This window comes from Salarias fasciatus, chromosome 23 (genome assembly GCF_902148845.1).
Source record: "Salarias fasciatus chromosome 23, fSalaFa1.1, whole genome shotgun sequence".
NCBI classification, from domain to species: Eukaryota; Metazoa; Chordata; class Actinopteri; order Blenniiformes; family Blenniidae; genus Salarias; species Salarias fasciatus.
Genome location: NC_043766.1, coordinates 19,068,607 through 19,095,908, shown reverse-complemented (window position 1 = coordinate 19,095,908; position 27,302 = coordinate 19,068,607). Strand labels below are relative to the sequence as shown.

The window sequence follows — 27,302 nt, the reverse complement described above, 5'->3', positions numbered from 1 at the left end:
AAGAATGAGACCAGTGTATGATTATAGAAGAGTTGCTTCTTGGTTTCACCTTATCATTTTCTATTGATATTCCTGAAAAACAGCTGATCGCCTCTGTATTAAGGCTACTACAGGGACTGAGGATTTATTGGAATGGCTGAGCTGACTTCAGATCAAAAACACCATAATTATTTACAACATCTGACTTATGTTATGGGCCTTACCAGTATAAATGAAAACAGACGCTACCATGTCAGTTTCTCGCTTGCTACTACAAGGTTAAGTTGTGCTGGACGGGGCAGTTACTAGAAACATGAATGATAAAAGCTGAAACATCAAGTACCTCTTACAGAGGGGGCCAATTCTCACTTTTATTTTTATTCTTCAAAGATCTTTCATGTTCCACATAACATGTAAATGCACAAAGAAATGGCAAGGCAGTATCTGAAGGGGAAAGAAACAGCAGAGATTTTTCTGGGCGCCTGTCAACTGGTTTTCATCTGGTATAGCAAGAGCTCTCGAGACGTAAAACTAATGTGACACACTTCACACCAAGAGCAAGTAAACTGCTGCCGCCAACTGCGGATGCTTTCTTACAAATACATCAAAAACAAATACAGATTCAGAGTGAGGCTTAAGTCACTCACCAGTTCATAATATAAGCGTTAACAATATGACTTACAACTGAACGCAAGGAGTTAATTATTACGCTTTTGAGTTTACAGAGTTTGCAGTCGGCCTCAGTGACGTGACTTTTTATCATAAGCTGACCAAAGGGTGATACAACCGAGGGCTTCGGGGAGTGAATTAAAAAAATAAACCCTCTATGTTACAAAAACAGAAGTTCTTTTGCATGAATCCAATATGGCTTCAGATGAAGCTGAAGTGAACAAAAGTGCTTTGATCTGACACAAAACTGTAATCAAGTAAAAATAAAATGTTCCATTATACTTTGGCTCTGCTCCCAAAGTTGCAATCCAATCTTTCTGTTATTTTTGTATCTTTCCATTTTGTTCCCGATTTATGAAAGGAATAGTGTGTTGAAAGCCTCTTCTACTGCTGGGGTCAGTCTGCAGCTTAACACAGGTTGACCAGCAAGCATATAAACTTGAAGGAGATGTGGGGCTCTGCTGGAATAGGTCACTAGAGGCCCAAGGCACAGAGCAACAACTACGGTACAGATCACCAGTACTGCCACAAGGACTATTACACAGCGGCAGATCTGCTCTGAGCCTGCCCAAAAGGCAAGTAAATTTTCTGAACCCCAATGCCTGTGTAGCTTTGGTTTAATCTCAGCTCCACTGTCACTGTCGCGAGTCAGTGTCTGGTCTTCTCCAGGCACCAGGTCAGCGGTGCATGAGCAGGTTAGAGCGCCTATTTTTAAAGCTGGAACCAATCTAGGAAGGGTTACTTGTATGGATTTTCAGGCCTATGAAGACAAAAGAACCAAACACTGATGTTGAGTGAGCGGAAAGAAGGGAGTGAGACAAAAGGCGCACGCAGGCTTCAGACCAAAGAATGGAATAAGAAAAAAAAAAAAAAACAGACAAAAACAAACCAAGGAAGAAAACATTAAACTTCAAAAACCGTAAAAATACAATTCAACCATCAAGAGCAAAAAGTCCAGTTGTCAACATTACAATACATGACTATCAGACTGAAGAAGGGTGGGGGGAGGTACACAGAGAAGAGGATGCCAGGCATCCAGAAACAGCAGCTCAGTACAGAGTCAGAGGGTCTCGATGAGAACCGGCAGGTGAAAATCAAAGTGCGATGCAGAGAAGACAAGCGTGTGTGCACAACGAATCTGAAAAACAGTGACTATGAAAGGGTGAACCACAGAGCTCAGAGTGCAGAGGAACAGCGAAGTGTAAGTCACTGTAGTAAAAGATAAGGAAAGAAATGTTGCGAATCTCAGGACTAATAAATAGGGCGATACTGGGAATGCCAGCCGCAGTGTTTTGTAACACGATTATGGTGTGTTTCAATGAAAGAGGAGGGGTGGCTTGGAGGGATCAGGGGTATCATGGGGGCTTTCAGACACAATCAGCACTGAGAGAAGGTCTGCTTGATCTCGTCCAGCACATTCCCAAGCAGCGTCGGCTCGTCACATTTAGCGTCAATGGACACCGTCTGACCGGACTGGAAATGGAAGCGAAAGAAGAAATGAAGACCCACTGAAAAGCTGTTTTATCTGACGAGATTCAGCTAACCTGGTGAACAGACTACTTACAGTTTTGACCAGCAGACAGACATGGTGACCCTGGATTGACCTGCTGTACATTGAGGCACAGGAGTCGATCCTCTCCACAACTAATCAGTGACACAAAAACCACAAAATTTGAACCACAAGAGAACATACAGAAAGTTACAAAACTGCATGAAAAGGAAGAAAACTGCTATCATAATCGTGCCAGGTTATCGTCCTCATGAACACGTACCAGAGAAGTGATGGTGGAAGCAGATCCTGGCCAGTAGATGGTGGAAGGGCATATTAACTCCCTCCAGTCGGACAGAGCTGCCTTTCAGGTCTCCAGACTCCAGCAGCTTTGCAAAAGCATCACTAGCAATAAAAAAAGATAAACACTGCACTTGAGAAAAACATTACAAAACCAGTTTTTTCAAAAAGGGCAACACAAACAGCACAAATGCATTCAATTTCAAAACCGGTTTCAATATTCTTTCCTTTTTTTCTTTAACTGTTTCGAGACCAAATCTAAAAATTTGATGCATGGACGACTGTTTCTGTTGTGGGCGTTTGACAAACTTGCTTCAAGGGGATTTCAGTCAGACTATTATCAGGCACAGTGGCTGGTATATGATCAATAAGAAAACCAAGAAACAAAAACAATAAAGACTGATCAAAACAGGTTTAAAGGACTGTGGTACTTTTAGTGGAGAATATATAAGTCACAAACCTGTAGCACGGAGTAGTGATTAGGTAGGAGGTGCAGGTAAAGTGCAGTTTGAAGTCCAGTTTCTCGTGGGTGGAGGAGTCCTCGTTCTGCAGTGAAGCAGCACAGCACCACATTTAACAAGAGGAATTTCTTCACATCTCAAAATAGTAGAGATCCTGCATCTTAAAATACAACCATTCCACTGTGAAACTCGACCACAATAAACATTGGAATTAGTTTTTTTTTCGCACCACTAATATTGAGTACCAAAAAAATAATCACGAAAAGCATTTAAAATTACTGAAAGTTCAGTCAACAAATTATGGAGATTATAGATTAAAAAGGAAGTGCTCCCTTTTAGAGCTAGTCATGTATTTTTCTGTGACATTTTGTTTTTCTTCGTTTTTAATTTTTAAGATTCGTGTTAGCATGAACATTCAAACTTACCTTGACTATGAAAGTAAGGGTTCCCTTCAGTTTCTGGGGCATTACGATGCTCTGCACAGTGAAGACAAATCGCGCCTCATTGGACACTCCTGAAACAAGACAGAGGCTCACTGGTAAGTAATGACACTTTAATTTCATACATTGAGGCTTCTTAGTGCGTCCGAACAAAAGAACCTATGCTGATCTCACACACGCACACACACACACACATGTACGACCCCTTTGGATACCCCGAGTCTGTGCATCAATTGATCATAAGCTAAAGGAACTTCATTTGTACAGCAGATTTCATCAGCAAACATGAACAGCAACAAATGCAGAATAAAAAAAATAAAAACAACTGTAATGAAATGTAAGTAAAGATAAAACAATAAGCCATCGCTTAAATAAAACATTTAATGAAGAAGGGATAGGGAGTCAAAAGACATTGAGCAGCTGTGAACTAATGACTGCTTTTAACTGAAAGCCTGAACTTGGGGCTTTTTCGGAAATATGCAGTCGACAAAAAATAAAAGTAGATTCTGCAATAACTTCACTGTAGATTCCAGCACAAAAGATAGACAACAGATCAGTAGACTGATCAAAGAAACTTGTGTTTATAAAACAACTGTGATGAGACAAACAATCCTGAAAGGATAAAACCAGCTTGCTGTGTCAGCAGACTGGACAATAAACTTCAACCACCTTTCACATGGTCTTCAAGGCAATACATGAGGCAGATAGTCAAAAACCTTGAAGTTAGTGGTGTGTAGTCAGGGGGAAAGAAAGTTACTTTGTCTTTTCAAATTTGGAACAATCACCTTCCTACTGAGAAGTTTTTTTGTTTGTTTTTTTGGACAGCTGCATTGTTAAGATTCATCATGTGTGGCATTTACCCAGCTGCTGAACAGAGTCTGATTCACTACCACTCCCAGAGGTGAGATAGGTCAGCTGACCGTGCTCCTCACGCACCCCGGTCTGGCCAAATCAACACCAGAGGCATGATGAAGGACGCTCAGTGCAGCAAAAAGTAACCCTAAAGTAAAAGCTAAAGACACTGGAGGTCTAAAACCCTGGAGATGGTTTTGGATATTTCATTCAAGATGTGAAAGTTTTTGTGTCGTTAAGCAATTTATAGTTCTCTATACGAGTGACTTACATGAATCACATTTAATGGCAAATTGATGCCGAAAACACAAAAACTCCAAACGGTTAATAGTTTTTCTTTCCACTGCAAGTCCAGACATCAACCATAAAAAAAAAATAAATAAATAATAATAATAATAACATGTTTTGTGGCGGTAAAGACTTACCAGGAGGCAGCTGGAAGGGTACAGTGAGGCCATCGTGTGGGCCTGATCCTTCGGGTCTTTGCAGCTTGGAGTTGAGTGAGTCCAGGACGTTGAACTCCATGGATTTTAAGAAGCTCTCACACTTGTTTTCAAATATTACAGACACCACCACCTGACTGCCATCCTGCAGGTTCCCCTGGATGTCATATACCTTAATACAAAGGACAGGAAATAAAAAAAAAAAAAAAAGCACAGTATTTACACACTAGGAATCAATGTTCATTGCAAGCTGTCTTACGCCAATGCCTCTCAAAAGTTCAGCAATTATTTAAGAACCAAACAATTAGAAACTGTGACATGTTCTTTGTTGTCAGGGTTAGGAACCATGTTTTATGTGCCGAGAATGTGTGTGAACACAAGAGAAAACCACAAGGACAGAATCACCCTCAGAAAGAAAAGCAATGCTGCTGAGCTACACAAACACTCGTGTAGTTTGCCCCAGAGGGAAGTTTTTGAAGAGCAAAAAGAGCAGAAAGAAACACATCTAGGAGAGAGAGTAAAAATTCTTCTGCCACTGACAGAACTTCAACCAATACCTGATCAGCATCTTCCATCATCTTTAAAGAGAGGGAGACAAAATGAGAACCCTGTGTAGGTTTCTGCCTTTTTTGTAAATTAATTAAAACCTAATTGGCTGCTTATGAAATTTACAAATTTCTAAACAAAAAAAAAAAGCATCATGATTTCTCCCAATACACTGTACTGGGTCTAACTATTGTGTTCAGATTTTGGATGAACAGTGATTATGCCTATGAGAATGGCGCTCACAGCTGATTGTCCAACAAATCTTGTGAACTTGTTTTGCGCACAGCAGGGTTCAGATGGCAGCATTCAGTTCTACGAAACGCAGCGATTTTCCCCAAACCTGACATGTATGAACAATGTTGTAGCAACATCCACGTTCGCCATCACTCACCATCTTGATGTAAGAGTTCTCCGCTAGCAGGCAGTAATTAGACATGGGCTGAAACGAGAGAAGAGCTCAGGTCAGACCGAGCATATTCTGCAACTCAGTATCCTGCAACAGGAGCTCAGAGCACACAGATGATACATAAGTAAGGTTGTGTGAATGTGAGCACTAACAGCAGTCAGTGGGTTTGCACAGTGGAGCCATGAAGAGGAATGAAAAACTGTGCTTTATTTTGGGGTTTTTTTTTCTGGTTTTCCGGTGAAAAAAAAAAAAAAGACTCAAAGGGGGCATCTAATTTTTACATAATTTTAAAGACAGCAGCAGTAATATGTACAAAAAAAGCACTTTTTCCAACCTTCGTCAATGCATGAGGTAAATATATGTAAAGGCTATGAAGTCATTGTTTTTATTAGCATGTCGGACTGTGGTGAGGATGTTCAGCACCAACCGGAAGAGGCTCTTCATCCTCAACGGTGCCATTCTGCACTGATTCCTCTCCACCGCCATCGCTGTGGTGGTGACGGTGATGATGCTTCTTCTTCTTTTTCTTCTCCTTCTCTTCCTTCTCCTTTTTCTGCTTCTTCTTCTTGTGTTTGGAGGACTTCTTATCACCAAAAGATAAGAGTGGCACAAGCAGTCAAAAATTGTAACAACCAATTATGTGAAACTAAATGTCAAGAGAGAAGCTTAAAACACAGTTAGTAGTGAAATATTTCTCCAGAAACCAGAGAAACTGGCAGGTTTGTGGTACATAATTTACACAGACTTGTGACACAGAGTGCTGCCAATGCGTTGCGCCCTATCGGTGCTTTGCGAACTGGAATCTCATACAGTTATCACTGTTAACTCACGGTCTCTTCCATTTCAGTGTCTTTGGGTTCGTCGGGATCGGAGTCTTGCACTGTGCCAGAGGTTACTTCAGGCACCGGGGCTGCTTCTGCTGCTGCTACTGTTGCTACTTCCTGTTTGACATAGGTACACCAAAAAGCAAATGCATTAGTGAGCGTAGCTATTTCCACAGTAAATTTTGCACTCCGAAGTTGAAACAGGTAAGTTAGTGAGCTCAGAGTCATTCATGGTCTGCTGGCAGCCACTGAGCTGTGATGGCCTTAATGTGAACCTGATTTGTTAAACTGAGACAGAGACCCAACACACCCAACACAGTGATCACAACGGCAGGCTCATCTGGCACGGCTGGATCCACGGTACTCACCAGCTAACTAAACTAGCTGCTGTTCCTCAATTACCGTAAAAATCAAACAGGCTCCTGGTGGGAGTCAGGATATGTGCTACCGTGACGTCTGAGATAGCAGCGTGACAGCGAATACAAAAACATCTTCCACACAAACATGTAGAGGCAGGTTTCTGGGTCAGCTTTTACAGGGATGACAGCTGGATCGATTGAAAACAAAAATCCCCTAAACCAATGTTGAAAACTTTAAAAATCAAAGATTCACTTAATATTCCCACATTTAAGATAGCGATAGAGCAACAAATTGTTATTCCAACTCTCTGGATAGAACCCTGCAAGAAATTACTGAAGCATGTAAGGGCAGGAAGCAGGGTTAAAAACAACTAAAAACAACGGTGGTGATTTTTCTTCCAGCTAATAACCCACCTTCGGTATACAGTGTTTCACTATTAAAAGAGGGAAAAGATAAATCAAAGTTCCTTCAGAGTTTTTATAAGGTATTTTTTTTTAATTGAAAAAGTAAAAGGATTATTCATGAATAAAAAAATAAACAAGCTGAGTGTGACCCGAAGTACTCAAAATCTTCAATGCATGTTTTCCAGCTAAATACTGTAAATGTACAGGTGCACATGCAAGGTTATAGAAACTGCAACATGCTGATAAGTGAATTCTCAACTTTGAGATGTTTCTGTCCGAAGCACTGTTTGTGTTTAAGACCTTGGGAGATCACAAAGAGGCGAAGATTAGCAGGACTCTGCGTGTGACAGTGCATGAGGAAGCCGTCATTGAAAACATGCTGGCGTAAGTGGTGACAGTAACAGGAAGCAGCAACTGACCAGATTTCACAGAATTTAGATACCACTGAGCAATTATCAGCTCCACGGCAACAATAAGCTCAGGACTGACGACAACAACGACAACAACAACCACCGATATTAATAAATGATAAAAATACAACAGTACTGTGTCCACACACACATGCTAGAAAACAGACTGGGACTTCAGAATGAGAGAGTACTGTGTTATGTGACCTGTGAAAGAGAGAGAGTTGAATCAAAAAGGTGCAGGTGGCAAAGGCCTTTACACAGGGGAGTGTTCTTCTCGTACTTTTGTTCCACTAAACATATTCTTCAAACCACCTTTTGCCAAACAAATGTAGTAAAATTGCACCAAGGAAAATCAGACTCTAAGGAAAGATTTATTAATCTAGTGAATAATATTTTGTTTGTTCAAATAGCGTCGAAGAAAGCCAGACAAAAGGCTTTTTGACAACTAGTGTCATACCCAAGCAATAGAATGAAGTAAAAAATAATGCAATGTAATTGTGTTAATTAGATCCTAATCACATGTCACATTTGTAACTTTATTCCATAAAAAAAACAAAAAAAAACAAACTGTTTTGTTCAGTTTTCAGAACTTTTTACATGTGAACAAATTCTTCTCAGAGATGACGAGCTTAGTGAGAAGAACGTCCTTTCACACCAGCAATGGTGGTCTGATCATTGTTTCCCTACTTCCTGTGGTTATGCATCACTACTGCCAAATACAAAACAACCATCTATTTTACAATACATGCAAAACTGGCAGGTACGCAGTTCCAGATTTGGGGGATGCATTTAGAATTTGGGTTGGGTGCATTGACCCCCGGCTTCTGCCTGAGGTAGGGAAACTCTTTTTCTTTTATATTCACTGTGAAATAAAATCAAATCGAAATCTCAATTTCTTATTAAAGTGAAGAAGTACGAGCCCAAAAGCCTGGAAAAAAAAAAAAAAAAAAAAAAAAAGAAATGCCCTGGTGCAAATACATTCAAACTCTTTGGTATTTGGCACATATCTCCACAAAAACTAGTGTGAGGAGTTTCAATGCAAAACACTTTCCCGTAGTTTATATTTGTGTTTTCCAGAAATCACACCCCTGGTTTGTAAAGGCCTCGAAGCGACGAGGTACAGAACGATGGCAAAACCAATATGAGGTAGCTCAATAAATGTGTTATAAAGGAAGAATGATGTGAGATGATGAGAGGACAGGACAGGGAGCGAATGGGGAGGGGAGGGGGGGTCGCGCGCGACTCAACCTGGGTGTTAGAGGGCACTGCAGCGTTTGAGAGCCAGAAATCCAGGTCCGAAACCTAGAAGAGGAAGGGAGGGAGAGGAGTGCGAGGAGGTGAGAGGGGTGATAGCCAAACAGCTTCTGCATCTAACTACTATTCATGAAGGAGGATCAAGGCATCACACTCGTCTATTTCATGAATAAATCAGGAATTTGGCAAGAGCCTGCACAGTCAGCTACCAGGAAACGGATACCTCACTATAGCCGATTGAAAGACAAGCAGGGAAGAAGCAATGGAAGTGTTGAGTCAATGAAAATGATCAAACTGTTTGCATGTAACCATTTAACAGAAATAATACAGTATGTGGAACAGTATTTTAAGTCGTTTTTGATTATGAATTTTAGATCAGGCCATTTTAATCACCGTTAGGCATAAATCTTGACAGACCAACTTTGAGGGTGGGTATTAATTAAGCTGACTTGCTCCGACATGTTCTGAAAGCATACCTCAGCACTGGTGGAGGCGGGCGGTGCTGCCACTTCACTGTTTTCTTCTGCCTGGACCACAGGCTCTTCGGCCTGGCCCCCGAGGAGATCCTCCTCTTTTTCTTCCTGTTTGTGTTTCTTCTTCTTCTTCTCTTCTTTGCTCTTCTGCAGAAACGGGACAACAATCTCAGCTCCGTGTCAGTCAGGCCGCGCTGTACAGCCACTGAGGCGTCACAGTTCTTTAACCGCTCTGATGGCATGGTTACAAAGAAGCTGTGCCGTGAGCCAGGCGGAGGGAAACAAGAAAGCTAAACACTCCTTGTGAGTGAACCAAGCATTTTAACCTTACCTTTCTATCCCTGTCTTTATCCTTCTTCTTCTCCCTCTTTTCTTTGCTACTTTTCTTCTTAGGCTCGTGGGAGGCAGCGTTCTCCGTCTCTCCATCTTCCACTGGGCTTTTTAAAGCCTCTGCTGCACGATGTGACCTGACAGGCAGCTTCTCGCTGTCTGCAAGTGGCCTGAACAAAGAAATATAAATATACAGACACATTTTTTACATTTTATAAGCTGGAAAAAAAGAAGGGCTGTCCTTGATTTAGCACTGACCTGAAAACCCATGTCAATGCTCTTGAAGTATTAGTATTATTTATAGAGAGGGGTACACAGCATGTAGGGTGCAACAATATACCGTCCTCATTCCCATAAAGTCATTCAAAGCACTATATTGAGTCTTTATTCTGGAAGAGCTCAAGCCTCTGGGCATTTGTGGAGATGGAGCCAAATTCCTTCACAGTGAACTGATAAGATTTGTCAAGTTTATTTTTATGAAAGTCTGTACTTTGGCTATAACGAGAGCTTTGTAGCCCCCTGCTGGCAATTCTCTGACAAACACAATGTTAAGTGTGATTAACGCCAGACTATGTGGTAACATTTTTATTGTGTGAATTTTGAAAGTTTAGGGACATAAAAAAGTCTTTGAATAATCCAGAAGACAGACTTCTTCAAAGCTCAAAATGTCAATATTTCAAAAGGAATTTCCTATCTTTACATATTGTTCTTACCAATGACACCAGTAAGAATTTTCATGCACTTGCTTATCTAAGCAGTAACATGCATACAGTGGACTCATTAAAAAAAAAAAAAAAAAGTTCGGTGTTTGATTCCTGCCCGCTCCCGTCACTTCTGCACCGTTAGAATTCACCTACAGGACAGCATTGTTGTAAGGGCACATGCTCTAGTTTTTCCACTAAAGGCAGAAAGCATCTATCTACTGCAAAGCAGATGCTGAGTATTTCAAAGAATGTTGATGCTTGGAAAAATGTGTCAAGATGCTTTAAAGACCTGATTCCAGGAGGACACTTTCTAAACAATAAAGCCCTGAGAACATCAGCAGCATCCAGTTAAAATTCATTTGCGGTAAGCCATGTAGTGGTGTTAAAATTTAGTTTTAAGGCAAATAGACCACAAAGCACTTTGTTTTAAACAGAGATGCTGATATTTTCAAGCTCAGTCAATAACGCAGACAGAGAAGCAGCGTAAGAGAATGGGGACATTCAAAGATGCTGGAAATCTACAAGGTTGAAGGCTACAGTCAAAAGACAGTGGGAGTTTAAGGGGACAAAGAGCAAAAATAGAAAGCAACTACTGTAAGGTCCGAATGAGTCAAGGATGGATGCTGTATTAGTGCAACGAGCCCCGGGGCCCACAGCCCAGGTCCTGCGGCTGGGATGATACTCACCTGCGCCCAGCCGATTCCACCAAACTGCCCACGCAAAGAGGCAGTAATGGGTGTGTGTGTATGCATAAAGAAAGAGGAAGCAGAAAAGCAGAAGGCGATAAGAAAACCGGGAGGGAGAAGGGCTCGTCAGACTGACTGGGCTGTTGTGGCCAGAGACCTCAAGACGTGTTCAGGAAAAAAAACAATAGTTATTTAGAAACCCATCACGTTTCAGACCATTACAAATTTTAACGGAAAATCTATTTATTTGATTTTCCATCAAAATTTGTATTAGGAAATAAATAGTGAGAGTTTTGTGTATTTAGAGGTGGAAACAACGGATCTGACTAATTTAAACATTTCAGACCTGAAAGTTAAGACAATCAACATATGAATAAATTAAGGATCATCTTCCACATCATATTCACTCACTTGTCCAGGTCAATATCCAGGGCTTTGTGAGGATCATTGGGGTCTTTGTCATCATCATCACTGGGTAAGGCATTCTGAAACAACAAGAGAGAGCAAAAAACAAAAACAAAAGAGAAACAAAAGCTGTCAGTGACTTTCTTGAAAATACAGTAGGTCCCCAAAAAGAAAAACTTTAGTTTGCATCTGATATCACAAATCATTGAACAACATCAAAAGGAATAACAACCACAGTAAATCCTTAATGAAACAACCACAGAATTAAAAAAACTATGTTTTATTTTGCAAGGATCAATGTAATTATCAATCAGTTCAGGAGAATGGCTATGCCTGGGTTTAACTTGTTTCCAACACAGAAGAGTTCTTGGCGAGTCAAAATATCATTTGAACATGGGTAACAGCATCGCTGTATTTGTCAGCACATTATTTTGTTGAGGATTTGTTCATTTACTTCATTTGCTAGGTGTTTTGATTAATCAAACTATTGTGCAAAGTTCTTCCTCTTGACCTAGCTGACTGGTTTTTCATTATGCTATGTCGTTCTGTACAGTGTATTGTTGGCCTATTTTAACACTTATTTCATGCCTTTATTGCACATTTTATACTTATTTTTTATTATCTTATTTTTTTTATTGTTGCTAGTTTATGTTTAATGTTGCGGCGTTTGCACTGAGTAAAATTCCTAGTTTGTGAACTTGTGCACTGTCAATGGCAATAAAGCTCCGTCTGATTTCTGATTATGAACACGCCAATCATTTCAATCAAATCAAAATCATCACTGTATTTTGATCTTAACCAACTCAATTTAAAGACTGGATCTCATCTTTAAATTCACTCTCAACTTACCTCTGGCATCTCCTCTGTAACAATGTCAACCATGTGTGCAGGTGTGATGTCCTCCTCACTCTCAGGGCCTGAGTCATGCTTTTTGCCTCGTCCACTGCGCTTCTCTTTCCTCTTCTTCTTCTCCTTCTTCTTTTTTTCTGCTCGCTCTTTCTGCCGACGCTCCTCCTCAAGCTTGACATACTGGTCAGACATAGGCAGACCTGCAGTGGGCAGAAAGATCGCAGCAAGGGATGATTAGAAAAGTACACACATATACCCACACACACATACATGACTTTCCAGTCAGAATGTGGTTTGTGATTAATCCAGTATTTTATGATAAAATAAGATCAACGAGTTTCACCTGGGACTTTGAGAGGCACACTGAGGTCAATCTGAACGACAGGGATGTGCTCCACTCCAGGAGTATCCTGGTACACCTACATAGTGAAAACACTTCATTTAAAACACACTCTGGGAAGTCAAACAAACACCAATAACAAATCAGAGTAACATGTAAAAACACCTTCTGAGAGGACGGGGAGGCCTTGATGTAGAATGGGTTATTGGCTTGCTCCTGCTTTCTGGCTTCTCTTCTCTGTAATCATGGAAAATAAACAACAAAATGATTAATGAATTAATACCACTTCTTCGGTTATAGCATGAGCAGGACCTCCCAAGGGATGCAAAAGTTACTCAATGTAGAACACTGAAATGGCTAATGCTGTGTGATGAGGTGGAACAACCTGATTACAACAACCTCAAATGAATTCAGGTGTTGTTAATATTTTTAAAGAACTATGGGGATTATTTCCAATCTCAAGATTGAAACAGAAATGTGACAGAACAAATGTTTTCATATAAAGACACATTTGGTTAAAGATGCTGTAGAAAAGTTCTTATTATGTCAACAAATTTTTTGATCATACTTCTCAATATTCTCAAAATTAATTTTTACATGAGACAGGATGGGACATTTTCCTTAATGTATGGAGTGTGTTTCAGTTCCTAGCTCAGCCTACCCTTGCAAGCTCTTTCTCATCCACTTCTGTGTGACGGGGTCGAGAATGCTTGGGCTCCTCCTTAGCAAAAATAGCCTTGGGTTGCTCATCCTCAGACTCGCTTTCGGATGGAGGCTCATTGATCCAAGCATCCAGGTCCAGGCTACACAAACAGACATGGATTATTTCATTGATCACAACTCAGACAAAAAAAAAAATTAATAACACTCAAACACAAACATACATTAGCCTTACCATTACTATTTGTTTTGGCTTTTTTCACATCTAAAAAAGTTTAAATATACAACTATTGACAAGTTGTGAATATTTGGCTTTCGGGTCAAAATTATGGAAATCATATGGAAGTCCATGCTGCAGTGACTGCCTCAAAAATAGTGGCATGTCTACCACAAAAAAAAAAAAAAAAAAAAAAGTCAACATCTCAACTTGTCATGTGCCCTTGAGCATCAATTGCAGCTTGAGAGCAAGGTTTCATGCTGTTTACAAGTCGCCTTATGTCATAACGCAACACTGGGTAGTATATGTCATTTTAATGTGGTCAAAGTCATGCGCTGAGGAAGCTCACCCTTCGGGAACGGGTACTTTCTTCTGTGCCTTGGGAGCGACTGGGTTGAGTTCACCTGCAAACAGAGCACTAACTTCTTCCGCTACTTCTACATCCTTCTGCTGCAGTTTCTGGATGTACTTAACCAACTGCAGGATGCAAGACGCCTGTGCACAAAAGGAGAATTCAGAACACAGTTGTTTGTCTCATTAGTAGGTGTTTTAGGGAAAGGGTGAAATGTGTGCGCAATCAATTTGCTGCTCATTTAACATACCCTCTCTTGGACCTCCAGGTTGGCGCTCTGGACAAACAGTGGCAGCCTGTCTATCATCAGCTGACTAGTCTCCTGCGCAGCTGTGCTGTCCGTGTTGCCCTCCTGGCTCTTCAGCACAGTGGCAAACAGCTTAGCTGCATTTTGGACGTACACGGCCTGGATATGGCCGGGCAGGGTGGCCACTTTGGGCCGCAGCATGGCCTCCAACGTTTGCATCGGGTTCTCTAGGTGCCTAGGAGGGACAGTGACTGTTTCGTGACCCCGGACTCACAGAAAGATCACAAACACGCAGAATATTGGAAAATTTGGATTTCAACAACAATGAATCGCAGCATGTGATAAAGGTTGCAATATCTCTAAGTTACACGGTGGAATATTTAGTCACCAAGAGGGATGCCTTTAAGGGGTCACTTTTTGGTGAAGTTCAGTTTTGTCAAAATGTCCAATGTGCCATTCAGAGCAGACGGACAGGGTTCAACATACAGATACAGCCAAGATGAAAAGACGTGGAAGGCCAAATGATTCACTCATTTCCAATGAGAAAATATTACAGATTACCATTATTATATAGTCATGGTGAGCTTATACCTTCACTACTTATAAAACCACCTTTGTGTTCATTAACAGCTCTAAAGAATGAATAAGCTTCCACTGGATTTTATAAAAAATAACTACAGTCATGGCTGTGTTTATCGAACTTTGCCTCAAATTAATTGGTGCAATTTATTTTGTGAAGAACTAGGTCAGCTTGTAGCTGACATTTAACCTGATGTTTAAGAACTTTGACTCTTAAAAACACGCATTTGTGACAAAACAACAAATTAAAATTATTTTCAGGGACTGACAGTATTGCCCTGAGTTGAGATGAAACATATGCAGTTTGTGCCTCAAGCATAAAAACCTCTGAGGCTGCTTATTGAATAAAAATGTTTTCTTTACTAAGGAACTGTGGAGCAAAAATAAAAAAACAAATAGAGAACACAATAAATAAATAGTAATTTCACATATAAAATTTACAATTTTATATGGTGTAATATCTGTAGTGAGTGGACAAAAGAACTTCATATAAGGCTTTCAAAATGCCTCAGGTATAAAAGCAAACCCAACAACTGCATCCTACAAAGAATAAATAAAGATGGAGTTGTGCCAACTCAACATGGTTGGTCACAATGGCTTGATTATCATTTCTTTGTTTATATCAATGCTTTTACTGTCTGCCAGTGCAGACCCATGTCTGCATTTTTCCCCATGTCACAGGACATGGGGAAAAAAACAAGACAAAAATTCACATGCGGCTCTGTAATCTCTACCAAATACAGACTATTAAACCACAACTGTCAGAAGACCGTTTTAAAAGTGCCTCAAAATATAAAAGTATTCTTACTCCGAGAACTCGCCACAGATCCAGGCTGCCGCATACAACACTTCGCAAATGCCATTTCGTTGCATGTTGCCTGTCAGCAGGTGGGCGTTGTCCAACAGAGTAGCCATCTGGGCAACAGCAAAGACCCTGATGGCTTTGACCCTAATGGCCACATCCAGCATCTGAGAGGCAATGAGGTGACCATGGCGTGTGCCCTCTAATCGGGTCAGCTCCACCAGTATGCTAATGTACCTGGAAGACACATGTAAAGACACAGTTACACAACATATCTATCCAATAGAAAATATCAGACAATCATTGAGAATCCTTCGGTCAAACAGTCAATGCTAATACAAAGTAACACTGACCATTCGAAGTTGGTTATGTACTGGTAGTTGCTCTGGCTGCAGATGTCGATGATTTTGGTGAGCAGTTCATCTCTGTAAGTGGTTCCTTCAGCTTTGTCCACATGGAGCATCAGCTTCTTCACGATCTCCATCAAGTTCTTCTTGGATACCTGGATTCAGCAGAAATCAATTCCACAGTGGTGTCATATTTAAAAAAAAAACAAAAAAAATGTCACACACAGAGCAAAAATTAAATTTGATATAACTGCAGAAATGTGTTGTTGTGTGTTTATAGCATAATTTCTTTTAAACATATAATATAAGGAACTCCTTATTTAGCATTTTGTGGCTACTGTTTAGTGGTACATGAAAGTCATTTGTATACATTTTTTTCTGGCTGTGGCAGGTTGCTGTTTAGCAATTCTACATTTCATCTTGGTGTGTCACTGCCTGCCAAGTGTATCTTTCCAAAAAATAAAATTACAAATTACAAATGTGAAAATGTTCACCATCACTGTGCATATGACAATGAAAACAAACATGACCATGGAGATGTAAAGGTGACGGCTCTATACCATTCCATAGAGCAAGTCCAACGCTCTCAGACGAATGGACTCATCCTTGTCATCCAGACACTGGAGGATGAGGTCCTTGTGCGACTGCACTGACTTGGGATGGGTCTTGAGGATCTTTGACATGGCCAGCAGGCCCAAGTACTTCACTATACAAATGCATAAACAAACAGGGCCTAAGGACACTGAGCAGACATGTATCTTTTCACAATTATATACCATATCAATCAGAAGCCTGACAGTTACCACATATGTTCAAGTTTATTCTACACTTCAAGTCACTATCAAGTACTCGCTCAAGACAAATGTTAGCTTTTCAGTGGAAAATATTTACATACTTATTTATCTTCACTGAATAAATCTAAAGCATATCACATGTAAATATAAAGAGGGGAAAGTAACAAAAAACACAAAAAATAATGGAAAAGACACACAAACACACACATACACACACACACAGGACACAGTCATTTTGTTTTGTGTTATCCTTTGTTCTAACCCTGGCAGCTCATCTGACTGACTCCCCAAAAAGATTTCTATTTAATTCAGAGATCTGCTGAATCATGGCATCCTGTCGATCATCTGATGTGGAGAGGACTAAGGCCTCTCAGGTTTCTGGGTCGATACATGTGTGGTCGTGACCTTGGGGTGAGAGGAGGATGATCACTGCAATGAGTACAGTGCAAAAAGGCCAGAGGTGTGGTCTCAGTGGAGCTGCTGGCAAAGATGACGAAACAACTGCTGAATTCACTACTACAGTGAAGGGGAACAGAAGCAGACCCCTTGTATACTGAGGAAAGGAAAAGATTATCAGTAAAAATGGCATAGCTTCATGAGAAAGCATAACATATCAGATATTCAATTGATCATTATTCTCTGAACTTATTAACCACAATAATGCATCTGGTGTTTGAATCACTACACACAAAATCGTATGAGTAATGTCTTATTTTGAGCAGCCTGCAATACAGATAACTAAAACCTAACACTGCAAGTTTACTGATCAACTTTCCTTTTAACCACGTTTCTAAATACCACATGCTGTGAACTTTTGCTTTTTACTTATTGTGGCGATTAACCGAATATCTGCACATTTTTAGGAACAGTTAAATTGCAAATCCAAATTCAAGTTTAATAGGAGATTTAGTAAAAGGATAACCTCAAACAACAAGTTCACAGTTTGCCGTTATTATGGCAGTGGTCTAAAATCTACTGCACAAAGACACAGACTATCTACATGGGAGGGTCCAGATAACTCGAATGGCTCAATGAAGCAATCTGAGCGTCAAATAATGTGTAGAAAGGAAATATGTTCAGAGGCAGGCCCTGGAATTGATCATCGCACTTAGGCAACCTGTAGTAATTTTAGACTGAAGCAATCATCTGAAAAACACACAAGTTGTTAATTATCTCCATCAAATGTGGGAAGTTTCTGTGGGAGACAAGTGAGCATGGTGGAACGTTCGTCCCAGCACACCACTTTTTAATTCAAACTGAAAAGGTAATCATGTTCGAGTTATCCAGAGTCAGGGCTCTACATTGTCGTCTAAAGGGGAGGACTGTTCCACAGTCAGAAACACGCAGACAATGAGAAAATGACACACTGCAGGCATTGACAGAGGGCTCACAGTTCTGGTCCGAGTCTTCAATCAGGATTCGCAGTTTCTGCACACAGAGCTGTGGGAGAGGAGGGAGAGGAGAGAGAGGGGGAGAGTCGGAGACGGGCAGAGTTGTTAGCAACACGGTAAACCTTTCCACACCAGTTTCAGCACATCATATGAACACAATAAAAAAAGAAACTCAGATTAGCCTAAAAAAAAAAAAAAGGTGAATAAAGCATGTTTGAAAACAACCGTTTACGAATCAATAGCAATCACAAAGACTTAGAACCCAAAAAAGAAGAAAAAAAAAAAACCTTAATGGAGGCGTTGCAGCCTGCCAGTTACTGTGCAGATGTTTGAAATATATTTGAAGAGACAGACTTGCAAACAGATTCAACTGGTGAAAGCATGCACTGTGGTTCAACTGGAGTGGAAAGGGATTAAACAAAAAAAAAAAAAAAAACTCTCCGAATGAGCTGGGGAGGGGATTGGGGAGAGGACCTTCAATGCTTACCTGGATGCTAGCACTGTGGTTCGGCATCCCAGAGGACAAAGAAATCAACACTGCAATGCAGGACAGAGAAACCGTTAGACCTGAATGTGAGCTAAATCCTCTGTGACAGAAAAAGCTGAATCTACAAGTTGAAAACCCCCTTAACACATAATGACCGAACAAAACAGGCAGAACTTTTAAGAATTAAATGGCCATAAGTGAAGCATTAACTATAATGCTTTGAATTCTCTCAATCACCGTTTTAAAACTCAAGTCATTCAAAAAAAAAACAAAAACACAACCATTACATTCCCAAAATAATATAAAATGTATAATAATATCATTGAGGTGCACTCTAACCATAGAGAGAATATTATTCTACCCACACAGTACCAGTACTGACCTGCAATTACAGTGTTGACACATTCATACAGCAGAGACATGGCAGAGGTACTGTGAGGAAGAGGAGGAGGACACGGTTACAAATAATGAAAAAGATGCAGGATTATGTTAATGAATTTATTATATCTGAATATTTCCATCATCTATGAGATGTTGCCTCACCTGTGGATCAGGTTTGTCAGAGGTTCAATCAGTTTCTTCCCCAACCGTGGCTCCAGAGGTGTGAGAGCACCAAACTATAAAGAAGAGCAAGTAATCTTTCATAAAAAGCTTAAAGCACGATTCTTCATAAAATGCTACAAATCACCCTGCATGAAAAGTTAAAAAAAAAAAAAAAAAAAAAAAAAAAAAACATGTCGATCAACACATCAATTGATATGTATTTTCCCTGTCAAAGAAAGTGTAAAAAAAATACCGACATTAATGCTTTTAGAGAAACGCTGCTATTGAAAAAAAGTACACATTTACGTGCAGCACACTTGTGAGTGTATGAAGAATAACTATGAATCCCTCCTTCATGACTGATTCACTCATTAGTCTACTTCTGGAAGTAAATACAAAATCCAGCTTGCCTGTGTACCATAAACATAATATTGACATTTTTGCCATCACACTAAAAACATATATACAAAAAAAGGAAACCTAAACAAAGACAGTAACACTTAGAAACTACTCTTACAACTACTAAATTGTAGGTCTTTCCATCCTGTTCACGTACCAGCTTGATGATCTTGATGAGAACCCAGTTATTAGTAGAGGAGGTCATCAGCTTGAAAAAGAGTGGGGCGAGGGACAAGTAGTTTTTGGGATTCCTCCGGGCCAGTTCACAAATAACATTTACTGCTGCTGACTGGACGCCTGTAGTACGAGAAAATTAAATTTTTAATAAACAGTGTTCACTAAAACAACAGAATGCTAAACATACTTGTAATGTGCATATCTAAAAATTAAAGATAGTATGTTAAAATAAAGATAATCAAGAATGGATAAAAAGATTTGCACAATGATTAAAAAAAATGTTTCATGTAATTCTATAGACATTCTATGAGGGCTTAAAATAAACATGAAAATCTTTTGACATGACTTAAAAATTGCATACGGTCTCTGTGTCATGAATGCCACTTTTAACTCAAAAGTAATAACTTACTGACATAAAGAACCTAAGTATGTCACCACTTTTAAAATAAGACATAAAGCTGAGTAAACGTTCTCAGAGATAATCTGTCAGGGCCAAAGACAGTCATGGCAATATTGCGACTGTGCCTCCTGTAATCTCATATTCTTCCCTGATGAATAATGCATAGGCCTCGGGTGACAGAAAACATCTGGCCCCATGAGTCACAACTCTTTCTATGAATTACCACTAGAGAAAAGAGTACACGCAGCCAAAGCAAGATTTGAGAAAAACAAGACCTTGGGGTACACTATCATCGGGACAGTAGACTGGTGAGTTTTCTGGGCAGCACAATATTTTTTTGATACCTGGGTCTGGGTCCTCCAGCTTCTCTTTGAGCCTGGGAAAGGCAGGGCGAAGGGACTCTGGATACTTCAGAAACACCTTGTACATGATCAGCACCGCCTTCTTTCGAATGTAAGGTTTTGTGTGGGACATCTAATGGAAACAGCAAATCAAAAAAGCCTTGTTTATAAGTTGTAATAAAATGTCTTTTCTTCCTGCGTATTTCTCAGGTAAATACGAGAGATGGGAACTATGTGAATAAACACGTTCTGACTCACCAGAGTCATGATGTCATTGGCCAAGTCCCGAGCAAGGTCAGGGGTCACAAAACAAGAGAGCCCTGTGAGGGCAACACCTGTGTCATACTGGTTCGGGCTGCTGAGATCCTGCATGGGCAAACATTAAAGAACAAAAATCAGAAAGTAAAATGTCAGTTAAACAGCTAAGGTAGGCTGAGGGCTGAATATTCATAGTGGCCCAAAAAAGCACATCATTGACCTTTCGAATTTGATTGGTTGTCAGCATGATTACATCTGTGCTCTCATGGAAGCACTGCGAGGCTGCCAGGTAGCCAATCCTCTGCGGGAAGAAAAGCAAGGAAAAAAAACAACAACAGCATGACAAGATTTTTAGTGGCTTGTTCTAGCTCTGCATTCATTTACACTATAATATGACGTATTCATCCCAAGGCTCATCTTGGGGATTTAATTTAGTCAAACCACATGCACTTTGCTGCAGCATGTGTTTTTTGAAATTCAATTCACAATATTCAAACAGTACCTTGTATGTGAATTTGGAGGAACTCATAACTTCCACAATGTTGAACGCAGCCCAGCTGACATCATATCCCAGCATCTGAAGCTGTAACAGACAAAAAAAAAATCAGTGAGAGAAAAAAGGAAGGAAATGTTGATACTGTGGGATACAGCAAAACCAACTCTCAAAATGAGCACAAAGGCCAACAGAAACAATAGATATGAATCAAAAATGTGTACCAAATCTAAATGATTCGATTCAATCTTAACACTGTTTGCTGGGCTTCTAGCTGATCAGTATCAGGCAGTGTAGTTTATTTGAGCGAGATCTAGTGAAATCAGAATCGTTTTTGATTTCACTCTGAAACGTTACATGTGCAAACAGCAACACTTTCAGAATGCTCATCACACACAGGAAAAAAAGAAATGCTACAAATGCTGTAGTTTATGTGGCCACCAAGTGATTTTGTGCTTTTACTAATGCAACAGTATGCACATGCGCACATAGAACAGTGAGGTGTAAACATTCAATCATGCCTTTTAGCTGTATTTCATAGAAGAGCATTTTATTGCCACCATGGAAAATCAGGAAATGTTCAATGAATGAAAAGTCATTGCGCTGAACCAGATGTTGGTGTAGAAGTACTATGTCTCTGTTAAATTCAAACAATTATCAGCCCAAAGCAATCTGCCATTGTTAGTGTTGTCAATTTACTCATGCAATTCTATGCATGTGCAGGGTCTCTGTGTATTGGGGAAAGTTAAATTGCGACGATTGTTCACAGATTCCCATCAGCAAAGGGCGACAAAAGCAAACCATTCTCATAAAAGTGTTCACATGTAAAGGGAGCTTGTCAGGGACATAAAGAGTCAATGAAACACCAGTTGGTAAGGTGTCTTACATAGGTGAGCTTGCACACAGCATTGGCTTTGACAGCAATGTTGTCCTGCTTGAGTTCCTGTTTGATCTCATCGATGCACGTGGAGATGTACTTGGCCTGAGGGCAGACAAAAGAGAGGACACAAACAATACATTAGATTAGGTGAACTGGCATGCTAAATGTCAAGTGTGTACTGAGTACCAGTAACAGGATAAAAATCCTGCTAATTCTGCTGTTGTGATCCCAACATGCATTTCAAATTGCTGTTTTGGTTGCATTTAGAGTAATTATGAAAAAAAAAAAAAAAAAAAAAAAAAGAATAAAATAACATGATCTTCATTCATTGCTTAATTGTCCATCTTGTGGATGGCCTGTTTGACGTTCTTATCTTCTGTATGAGACCTTCAGAAGTGACATGTATGCAACACTGCTCGATGTAACTGAAAAGCGTCAGAATCAATCGAGTGAGGATGCAGTGAGGCTCTACAATGTCATGTGGCAAGAGTTGGAGCTCCATATGCCTGTTTTAAAACTAATTGTGGTAATTCTTTTCTAAATTATCTTGTATTTTGTCATGCACTTGCTTGGATCTAACTGGTATCAGAAATGTAATCTCAAGAGGATGCACAAGCTTTAAAAGTATGATAGTCCAGAATTTCATCACACCAGATCCAGGCTGTGTCAGACTGTAGCCACCACAAAACAGGGGCGGTTCCCTGCTGTGGTTCAGGCTGCTCTAAAACCAAAAACTCAATCAGGCAATGTACCAGTACATATGCTGCCGTGAAAACACCATTAGTGAAGCCTTAGTACTCTGTTGTTTTTGCTTTTTAGATTTTGTCTCAAATTGGTTATACTGAATGAGGCTCTGATGCTTGCGCATCTTGAAATGCTAGAATTGCAGGTATGGCAAATGGCCACTGGACAGTTTTTGCTTTTCATTTTGAAATATTTTTACACTGCTGACATTGTAGCCACTGTGCTGCGCTGCTAATGCTGCTTCGGTGGAAAGGTTACGCTGTCTTTTGATCATCACGCAAAATGGGAGTCAGACGACGGCGGCTGTTGAGTAAAAAACAAACAAAAAAGCTGAGGCTTAAACAGCTGCTCAGCTGAATTTGCTCATCGCTGATCAATTAAAGTGAGAAACACTAAAATCACCCCTGATATGATCAGGACATCCTTATTTGAAGATGTGCAACTGCTATTATAGGAACCAGGTCTTGACCCGGTTTCAAACAAACTCAGGTGTGGTTTGAGTGAACCGCAAGCACACAAGGAAGGGACAGAAGACATGTAAGCAGGCCAAGTATGGGGTGTGACAGATGTTGGAAATGCAGGCCCACTTGAGCAGATGTTCTGTGTTTAAAAATTCCCCCTGCTGCTTTAACACCTTTATGCATTTAAAGAATGACGAACTGTTCGTACAAATACCAACACAACAGTCCATAAAAACAGGCCGTAACGTGTTTGTGGAAAAATCCCTTTTGACATTTTAAACATTTACAATATGGTATTTAGCTTGCTGCTGAACTTTGAAAACATTGAAAAAAAAAGTGAGAAAATGCATTTTTTTGTAGTATTCAGAAAACTGTTACACAATAGATCAGAAAATTGGCATTACACATGTCCCCCATTTTGCATCAAAATATAAGTTCATTATTCTGTTTAGTGAGGTTAATCAGCTATGTAAACTGAAAACTAACGCTACAGCAAGTGAAATGGATTTCAACCATAGCCTTCTCAACCAAGACTTCTTGCTGAAAGTGTGAAAAGAAAAAATCTAATTTAGACATCTTTCCATTTGTCTATAAGACTTAAAAAGCATTTTGATCCACTATTATGCTTATATTTTATGGACACTTTGCTGCTACCTAGCGTAATTCAAGTAGTAGCTGTGTTGTCATTCAGAATGTTATGCTTCAGCCTGTAAAGTCTGGTAAAAACCTCATAATATGAGAGAGCATAATCTCTTTTCTCAGTTCTGTGTTTGTGTTTGACATGTATAGTTGCACTTTTTGCAGTACTGCTATCATATTTTCATTCATTATGATGACTGTTGAATAAGGGCATCAAATGTTACCTTTAACTTTCTAAGCCCTTAAAAGAGGTATTGCTAAAATGTCCCCTCCTGAGCTGTGGTTAGTTACACTGAAGTAACACCACAAATGTTAGATAAAACAGCTAAGTGGCAGAGGCAGACTAAAAAACAAATTAAAAAAGATTCAGATCAAACTAATTTTATGTGCTTAAAGAATCGAAAAAATTAACCAAGACTACAAGCAAATTGATCAATTTATTTTACTGTATCTAAGAAGCTGAAAAGGACACGTCGCTTTAAGGTATCAAAGTCACTCCATTTATCCTATCAAAGCACTTTAAAGAATGACTGTTTCCTGGATCCTCATGCCTGAACGAATGAGGAAAAAGTGTTGCTGCTATGACCGCAGCAATAAACCAACAGCTTTCCTGAAACACTGAGAAAATACTTTTCATTCAACAGCACATAAAAGAAAGTGATTCAAATATTTCTAGAGGGAAACAATCATTCAACCATAGTTGGGAGGAAAAGTCTTTTTACACAAACACATATAGCTGTGTAGAGTGTGAGAGTGTGCTGGTCATGTGTGTGTAGTCATGAGACAGCACAGTGACAGGGGGAGGTGCAATGGGCTGGAACTGAGGTTGGCTGTTCCTACAGAAACTGTCTTACTAAGACAGTAGGGTTTAAGACACTATCACCAGACCCACACAAAGCACAGATTCTCAAGCACACTCCTCTTGAATGACCCACTTATTAAACTGTTGAAATGAGTTAAATAATTGACACGTGGTCACATTTTTCAAGTAACACACATGTGGTAGAGATATTTACTAAAAACCTAGCAATTTCAGGGTTGGCTGATAAAAAAAAAAGGTCCCACATCTGTACTTAAACCAAAAAATTTTTTAAAACAGGTACTGTTTTTGCTTTTAAATTGAGCCATTCTTACACCTTTTTCAAATATGCCTGCTGTTCCCAAGTCGTGGGTGGGAGAGGAATGAATGAAATGTGCAATGGCTCAGCACACATGTGCAAAACAAACACAGAGCTCGAGAAACTACAGACTGGACCGGAAAAAAAGTCAACACACACTCAGGAGCACACTCACACTGAGTATTAATATTTCAGTAAACTATCCACTGTTGACTGGGCAACCACCACCTTATCTAGACTACTCGGGTTAAATTACCACTGGTGAACTGGTAAGACCCTACCTAGGCTGAATAAGAAGATCAAACAATGATGGTCTGAAACTAATGTTGACCTAAATGCTCGTTTTATATTTCTGAAAACACAAAGAGGACTGTGTCTGTGTTATAGTAGGAGTCAGGAAAAAACGTTTTAATGCTAATACAGCTAATTATTTGTGAGTGCGTTTCCTATTTTCCAAAGAGAATGTGGGAATCCAAGGGCACAGATTGGACATGCTACCTCTACATTTCACAGTAGGCTTACAGCTTGAGGCAGGTGTACAAAACACCGCAGCCCTGCGCAGCAACAAAAAAAAAAAAGAAAAAGAAAAAGAAAGCAAGACAGAAAAGAAAAAGAAAAATACTCTTCAAATCGAGCCTTTAGCTTCGCCTGATGCATTTTTATAGCGCCAATAAGATTAGGTAACTCTGAGCATCAGAAAGAAACGGGTTCCGATGGAAACGTGGTTTTCTCCTTGTCCAAACAGTGATGTGCAGAGGCTCCATCCCAGCCCGCTCCCGCTCCTGTCTGAAGCGAGAGGAGCCCGTCAGCAGCGGCTCTGGCACAGGTGACATCATCAAACCAATAATAGGATGTGCAGCTCGAGCCGAAATTGTGCCGAATATACCGAGTTAACAGGAAAACATCCACAGCAGCCATGTCTGTGTTTTCAGAATTGCGTGTACCCGATCTGGGAAATGGGCCACTTCGGCGAGGAGGATTTTTGCCTCCAGTCCACGTTGAAATAAACGACACTGGAAACAACAACGGACAAGACACGGCGATGTAACAGTCTGCATCTGAAAATCCCCACCGTTTCTTCATCGGCAAAGAACCCATGATCGGTATTTTAGGTGCAAAATATTCCCCCAAAGAGCGTCGCGAAACGAGTTAGTGTGTTCGTATCGTGCAGTGGAAAGACATTGCGGGCAGAAGTCATACCAGTGAAGTGGGAGCTGAGCGAGCAGGGCATACGTGGTGAGTGTGGGGATTAGGGAGTAGTCCTAGGATGCGAATACTGGGAAATACAGAAGGTCTATTTGTGGGCCTAATTTAAGAAAAATAACCGTGTGGGCGAAGAAAAATTACATTAACAATGATATTACTGCACATTTTTTTAGATAAAGGAGTGCTTTCTCTTTAAGTAGAACCGTGCATACAGAGGCGAGTGTGCGTGGACAGCCGGGGAGCAGTGTAGTTTTTCGGGGGTTAGCTGTAAACAGGTGAGTTAAATCGACCCCGAGGAGAACCAGACTGTTTGGACCGTAAAACCACCACTATCCGCTTCCTCTATCTGGATGTTAGCTGTGTTGGCTAACACCAAGTAACAAACCAGTTCAAAATATCTCAGGTTCTCTCTCTTTTTTTTTTCTTTCCCATGTTAATAGCAGCCAGCTGGTACAAATGCAACGTGAAATGAGTGCTCGGCGGGGGGCATCATTCACAGCAAACGCCAGTTTTATCAACTGTGTCGCTAAGCTTGTGGGAAATGAGTAAGCGGGCGCTAACATTAGCTGGCCAGCCTGTCCCAGCGTTCACGTCGTCAACGATAACGGCGGTGGCGTTACAGCGTTGACTTTACAACATCAGGGAGCGAGACCGAACAAATGTTCCCGCTGGCGGCGTCCGCCCGTCGCTCACTTTACCTCATCCTCCTTGTGATTCCTGATGCCACGTACTAAATCCTGGAGGTTTTTATCGAACATCCGATCGATGCTCCCTTTGACAATCTTCAAAGCCATGTCTGCTCCGTGACCTGTACCGCTTCGCTCCGGCGGGGCCAAACGCCTCGAAAGTGTCCAGTGGGTGCCAAACGACCCGCGAGGCTGTCTCTCATCCACCCGTGTACCGTGTGCTGCAGGGCGCGCCGCCGTTTACCGAACCCGGGCAGGTGAAGCTGAGGCCAGACGGGGCGTCCTATGCCGTGCAAAGACGCTGGCAACGGATCAGTGTCAAAGATGGCTGCCGAACATGGCGTCTGAAGTCAGCTGACTGGAGTATTATTCTCATAGAGGAATCAGAGGAATTAAAGGTCTAGTCCCTGACCAGAGGCGCGCTCCACTGTATGACACTGCGAAAAAACAAACACAA

The 27,302-nt window shown here is 40.5% G+C and overlaps 1 protein-coding gene and 1 long non-coding RNA gene across 8 annotated transcripts; one reads left to right on the top strand and one right to left on the bottom strand.

Moving 5' to 3' along the window:
• The first annotated feature begins 385 nt into the window (after nt 1–385).
• Nucleotides 386–23,291, top strand: LOC115381424 (uncharacterized). The gene is made up of 3 exons (XR_003930422.1): nt 386–471; nt 16,461–16,466; nt 23,281–23,291. It is a non-coding gene; the product is annotated as an uncharacterized LOC115381424 (long non-coding RNA).
• On the bottom strand, nt 1,191–27,177 carry ap3d1 (adaptor related protein complex 3 subunit delta 1). Of its 7 annotated transcripts, none has more exons than XM_030082776.1 (35): nt 26,858–27,177; nt 21,998–22,093; nt 21,121–21,201; nt 20,839–20,919; nt 20,619–20,726; nt 20,364–20,493; nt 19,600–19,739; nt 19,044–19,117; nt 18,883–18,932; nt 18,501–18,550; nt 18,014–18,062; nt 16,389–16,534; nt 15,835–15,983; nt 15,488–15,718; nt 14,104–14,335; nt 13,851–13,996; nt 13,286–13,427; nt 12,790–12,861; nt 12,628–12,703; nt 12,285–12,484; nt 11,442–11,515; nt 11,031–11,054; nt 9,642–9,810; nt 9,314–9,457; nt 8,832–8,885; nt 6,416–6,526; nt 6,013–6,168; nt 5,571–5,618; nt 5,191–5,211; nt 4,616–4,805; nt 3,324–3,412; nt 2,898–2,983; nt 2,421–2,542; nt 2,213–2,292; nt 1,191–2,121 (listed from the first exon to the last, which is right to left on the bottom strand). In XM_030082776.1, the coding sequence occupies exons 1-35, from the start codon at nt 26,951–26,953 to the stop codon at nt 2,026–2,028; spliced, it is 3,813 nt and encodes a 1,270-aa protein (XP_029938636.1). In that variant the 5' UTR covers nt 26,954–27,177; the 3' UTR covers nt 1,191–2,025. The 7 variants fall into 7 exon arrangements, with proteins under 7 accessions (XP_029938636.1, XP_029938637.1, XP_029938638.1 ...); XM_030082777.1 differs by having other exon boundaries at nt 6,013–6,165; XM_030082778.1 differs by lacking the exon at nt 5,191–5,211.
• Between the last annotated feature and the right edge of the window lie 125 nt (nt 27,178–27,302).

Excerpts from the sequence above, each read along its gene's own strand:
- ap3d1 (XM_030082776.1), bottom strand. The coding sequence starts at position 26,953 with ATGGCTTTGAAGATTGTCAAAGGGAGCATCGATCGGATGTTCGATAAA. Across the intron at positions 11,516-12,284 it reads TTACAGAGGAGATGCCAGAG|AATGCCTTACCCAGTGATGA; the intron begins GTAAGTTGAGAG and ends TTGTTGTTTCAG. Across the intron at positions 2,543-2,897 it reads ATCACTACTCCGTGCTACAG|TGATGCTTTTGCAAAGCTGC; the intron begins GTTTGTGACTTA and ends TTTTATTGCTAG.